Below are 6000 nucleotides of genomic sequence, written 5' to 3'. Positions count from 1 at the left end.
AGAGATTTGTCCATCAATGCTCTGAATGTATTTCCTCAAATTTCTTTGATAGTAAGAGTTACTGGTTCCCAAGATAAAACTTTAACTGAGAAAAAGAATGAATGGAAAGATTATAAAGTGTTGCTCAGTCATTTATATACCATTAAATTACTTATACACCGATGTTCCTGCATATGTTTTCTACAGGTTTGCTTTGATATCTTTACTTAATACTACAAGTTCTCTTCAACGGTGAGTATAAAGGCTAATGTGGAATTTGTAGCTTAAGTACAATCTTCCTCTTGTTAGTGAAATTAACCTAAGCATTCTGCCCATTTTTCTGAAATCAAACAACTTACCCACGTGTGTAACTCACCATACCTCCTTTCCTCTCAAGAAAAGGTCTAAAATTTTAAAATATTCTAACACTGGAAAAAAATAGCAAACAAATAAGAGACTGAATGATATTGCAAGAACTGCTACCTTCAAAGCTTGGCATAGGTATTAAATTTCTGCTTCTCACACGTTTCTGCATATGCTTAAATATTAATAAGGACCCTGTAGCCAAATATACATGGTAACTAAATCCAAAGTTCGGAAGACTGCAGCTTTTACAATACAAATGCACCCTTCAGTACATGAATAAAGAACATTAGGACAGAGATCCTGAGAACTACAAATAAAAAAGGAAGAGAATCATGTGTTTACAAGGAATATTGCTCCAAAAAATGCAATGTAGACTATTATCTGACATGAATAAACGTACATATACATTCTCTATTTTCCCTTTTGTCCACCCTTTTACAGTGTTCACAAAGATAAATCTGCATATTTCTCATCTTCTTGGAGGCACCCTAGTGTACCAGAAAGATGGAACGTTGACAGCCTGGTATCATTTACTCTGTGATCTCGGGCAAGTACTTAGAAAAACAAAATTCATCTGAGTCTAAACCTCATTTGAAAAATGGAGAGAATAACAACAATAATAACAAAACCAATTGCCTTATTTATTTATTATTATTTTTTTAAAAAATAAATTTATTTGTTTTTGGCTGCGTTGGATCTTCGTTGCTGAGCGTGGGCTTTTCTCTAGTTGAGGCAAGCGGGGGCTACTCTTCGTTGCGGTTGGCGTGCTTCTCATTGCGGTGGCTTCTATCATTGCAGAGCATGGGCTCTAGGCCCACGGGCTTCAGTAGTTGTAGCATGAGGGCTCAGTAGTTGTGGATCGCAGGCTTAGTTGCTCCGTGGCATGTGGGATCTTTCCAGACCAGTGTCTCCTGCATTGGCAGGCGGATTCTTAACCACTGCGCCACCAGGGAAGTCCTTGCCTTATTTAACATAAAAAGCATTTCTCATAGTTATTAGATACAAAGGATAAAACTTTTATATTAATGGGCTTGGTATGTAGCAGGATGTGTTAATTCCTTTCCTTTCTGGCACTCTCTTGCAATTACAAATCAAGTGCTGTTAGAAATATAATTCATCTGAACTCAGTAAGAGATACCCAACTGACTGAAATGTCTCCTTCACTGTCTTAAGTTTTCTCAATCATGTTTTTGGTCTACTTGTTCCATTATGCCGTCCTCTCTCCTTGAATAAAAATGTAAAAGCAAAACAGAAGTCAAATAATGCTGACTGCTTTCTTGATCATGGCAATGTGACATTCTCAGCCATTACCATATGTCCTTGTGTGTTAACCTTGTTGCTCTGTAAAATTTCAATTACTGCAGATATGTACGGGAATAAATGCTGCTTTTTGTATATAAGACAGTCTGGCTGGGAGGTTAAAAGGCAATGTCCTGGGAGTTCCCTGGTGGCCTAGTGGTTAGGATTCTGAGCTTTCACTGCCATGGCCCAGGCTCAATCCCTGGCCGGGGAACTGAGATCCTGCAAGCTGTGTGCCCCCCTTCTCCCCAAAAAGGCAATGTTCTATTTTAACTGAGTCTGAGAAAGGCAACATAGGCAACATATAAGATAAACTGCATGTTTTAAGACTGACTTTCAAACTGAATAATTCAACAGTTGATCAGAAATGACCCCTTTTTACGTTTGTCTTAGAAGAAAAACAAATATGTTACTTGTTATTAAAGAGTGAAGAATATTAAGTAATCAGATAACTTACTATTAAAATGTAATTATATTTTAGAATTCTCTTTTGAATATTTAAATGCTTTTTTTTTCTTTTTGGCCACATGGCTTGTGGCTTATGGCTTATGGGAATCCTAGTTCGCTGACCAGGTATCGAACCTGTGCCCCCTGCAGTGGAAGCACAGAGTCCTAACCACTGGACCACTAGGGAATTCCCTTAAATGCTATTAAGTAAAACTTTCTAAGAAATTTGGTTATTGGCACATGAAATTATTACAAATTTACCAACGGTTACAGATATGAACATATTCATGTAAAGAAGCCAGGGAATTGATCATCTCAGAGTATATGAAAAAGAAATGAAAGCAAAGAGGGATAACTTCCCAAACAAATGAACCTAGTTAATTATTTATTTATTTTTGGCTGTGTTGGGTCTTCGTTGCTGCACACAGGCTTTCTCTAGTTGCAGTGAGTGGGGGCTACTCTTTGTTGCAGTGCACGGGCTTCTCACTGTGGTGGCTTCTCTTGTTGCGCAGCACGGGCTCTAGGCACGCAGGCTTCAGTAGTTGTGGCACGAGGGCTCAGTAGTTGTGGCTCGCGGGCTCTAGAGCACAGGCTCAGTAGTTGTGGCACATGGGCTTAGTTGCTCCGTGGCATGTGGGATCTTCCCAGACCAGGGCTCGAATCCGTGTCCCCTGCATTGGCAGGCGGATCCTTAATCACTGCGCCACCAGGGAAGTCCCCAAATGAACCTCGTTAAAATCCTCAGGATTTTAGATGAGAAAATAGAGGGAAGGTTCTGTCTCCTGACTCCCCAAAAGCCCTACAGAGGATACCTGACTTCCTTCTGCATCCTAAAAAGGAACAGCTACTCCTCCAAAACTGAGGCTCCTATGCTTTCCATACCTAGGAAATAGCATTTATTTTAGTTTAAAAAAATTTTCAGGGTTGTGGGCGTATTCCAAACTTTCTTTTCTCTTTTAAATGAGAATCTCTGCCATAGAATGTTACTGTTACTGATGGGAGGTATCTTACTCCTCAAGGGTTTGGGCAGAAAAAGATGCAAATCACTGCTATAGAGACTCAGGTACAATAAAACATTGGTTCCTATGGTCTATTTATCACATGTAGAAGTCCAATTCTGATTTGTAAAAAATTCCAGAAATTCAGAATATTTGAAAAAAAAAGTATCATTTTATTTGTACACTTAAGTTGTACATAGAAACTTATAATACAGTTCTGTAAAACTGAAAGAATTGCCAGGGAAAAGGGAGGGTGTTACCTTTTATTAACTGATCATTAAGGAAGTTAGAGAAATAAAACAAAAACACAATAAAATGTTTAAAAAATTAAAGAACATTTTCCAGGTACAAATTTTATAAATACAAAACAAATGCACAAATTACTCTGAATGCTAAATAAATATCTAGTTAATAAACTCAGAGTCAATACCTCCAGCCAGCACTGGTACAGCACTTCAAGGAATAAAGCTGGATTCATTCATGTATAGTGTTGAAAGAATCTGCTCATTAAACAATTCTTAGATGTATACACTTTTTTCTAAACTGTGCTGTCATGGAAGATTTACCTGTGTAGATAAATCTCCCTTAATACCACACTTATAAAAAAAAGTCATCATGGGTGAAAAAGTATTTTTTGAGATACTGGGACACATGAATGATCTCAAAATGCACAAAAAACTCTGTAAACCAGTACTGTAGCCAATACATCCATCAAATTTATTAGATATTGAACAAAACTGTAGCAAAGGAAATCTTTCCTACATTCTCCTGAGTGCTTAATATTAAAGTTGAGAATATAGTGCAGGCCACACTTCAATGTGGTCAATCAGTTGTTATTGCTTTATACATATATGTCTGCTTTAGAAAATGATTTAATGTTCCATTTTCATGAACAATTTGTTTTCTTCAAATATATCCTTTAGAAAGACAGAATCAGATTCGTGACTTTTTTGCAGCTGGTGGTGTGCTAACTTGATCCACACTCCCAGGTGTGACGTTGAGTCCAAGTTTTTGAGCCTGAATATGAAAAAATGCTTGCAGCCTAGTTCCAGCTTTTGCTTCACTTGTGTTACGAGGGTTGTACTCAAAGCAGTTCGAAAACATTAACTCAATATCATCGATAAACTCAGCTAGAATGAAAAAACCAAATGAGATTAGAATGAAAGAAAGTAAATTATAAATACAATCTTTGTATCATATCTGGAAATGTCATTAAGAAAACAGAAGTCCACATTTTTCTTCAGAAACTGAAGACTCTGAAACAAGGTGGTAGAACTGAAGCTTAAAATTGTTTATAAATACTTTATAAAACTGTTTTATTGAAATTATACAATTATTTAATTAGATGTATTTTATATAACTAAAAAGAACATCTATTAAGATGAGATTCTATAAAATATCTTTAACTCATTCAATCCCCATCCATCTTTCATTTCCATATATGCATACATAAGCATTTTAGGGATTTCTTGGGATGCCATCTACACAATTACGTTAATATACATCATTTAAATAAAAAGAAAAACAGCCTTTACCTCCTTAAAGGAAAATAATTATCAGAGAAAAACATAAATTACTCACATGCTAGTTTATATTCACATTTGTTCACTTTTTCACGAATTATATTTAAGGCAATGGGCTTTTTGATGATGTCATAATAGTCTGGGACCTGTAAAATAATTCAAATATTATCTCTCCTATAGAAAATTTATTGAAGATAAGTAGTCAAGTACATGCAAGTTTTGCCCTTAAAAGCAACTAAATATTAACTTCTGAATACTATTATTCCATTAAAATTACATAATACGTTTCAGTCATTGTAATATTGTAAAAACTTATTTGATACTATAAAAAATGTTAACAATGTATTGTGAAAAAACAGATTATGGGTTTGCTTGTGTGTTCTCTTCCTTTCTCTGTCTCTCTCTCTATATATAGATACATAAATGTATTTATAAAGAAATTTCTGTAATGACCATGACTGCATTTGTAATAAAGAATAAAATACATGTAACAAAAATTAATTCAGCACAAAACTACTCAGGAAAAATAAGTTACAGTCCAACTGAGAGTTAATTTTTTTATTGTTGTTAAATATTTATTTATTTATTTATTTATTTTTGGCAGCGTCGAGTCTTAGTTGTGGCATGTGGCATCTTTCTTTGCAGTGCGTGGGCTTCTCTCTAGTTGCCCCACGTGGGCTTAGTTGCCCCGTGGCATGTGGGATCTTAGTTCCCCGTCCAGGGATGGAACCTGTGTCCCCTGTGTTGGAAGGTGGATTCTTAACCACTGGACCACCAGGGAAGTCCCAGAGAGTTAATTTTCATAAGACGCTATTCAATGTTAATTAATCTTTCACATTCTGGTTCTAGAATTCTCAAAGTAGAATTTTGATGATGTCACTTTTTCATTCAGAAACCTTCACCTGATACTGACAAGTGAGGCCCTTTACAATCTAGTTGTGTCTGAGCCCCTCTAACACACCCTCTGCTCCATTCAAACCATCCACCATTCCCATATTCTCATTTCAAGGTCTTAACTTGTTGTCCCCTCTTCCTAAAATGTCCTCATTCCATTTCTCACTGTTGAAATTCCATCTTTCTTCAGTGACCAAATCAAATAGTTCTTCCATAAAAAAACTTTCTAGTTCCTGCTATTCCTTCCCCCTGAAATGCTCAAATCAATTCCTTCTCTTCTCTACTCCTGAAAGACCATTAAACTTCTAGTATAACTAACACTGTCCTACCTCTGCTATGGCACATCATATTCTGCCATACCTATATATAAATAACAGCTCAAATCCCTTAGTTAGGTTAGGCTATCTCTGTTATCCAAGAGTACCCATCTTTTACATCAGTGTTTCTCAAAATGCTGTCCCTGGACCAGCACCATCAGCATCATTTGGGGACTT

At 36.2% G+C, this 6000-nt stretch overlaps 1 protein-coding gene across 1 annotated transcript in view; it reads right to left on the bottom strand.

The window, feature by feature from the left end:
• Positions 1–3899: 3899 nt before the first annotated feature.
• Positions 3900–6000, bottom strand: part of BAZ1A (bromodomain adjacent to zinc finger domain 1A) — a 97125-nt gene continuing 95024 nt past the window's right edge. The window contains exons 25-26 of the mRNA XM_060096320.1: positions 4671–4758; positions 3900–4219 (exon numbers count right to left, since the gene is read on the bottom strand). Of these exons, the coding sequence (XP_059952303.1) occupies positions 4023–4219; positions 4671–4758 (285 nt within the window). The 3' untranslated portion in view covers positions 3900–4022. The remainder of the gene's footprint in view (positions 4220–4670; positions 4759–6000) is intronic.

Source organism: Mesoplodon densirostris, chromosome 4, assembly GCF_025265405.1.
Source record: "Mesoplodon densirostris isolate mMesDen1 chromosome 4, mMesDen1 primary haplotype, whole genome shotgun sequence".
Classification (NCBI taxonomy): domain Eukaryota; kingdom Metazoa; phylum Chordata; class Mammalia; order Artiodactyla; family Ziphiidae; genus Mesoplodon; species Mesoplodon densirostris.
Note: the sequence above shows the minus strand (reverse complement) of the source record. Positions and strands in the feature narration are given on the sequence as shown.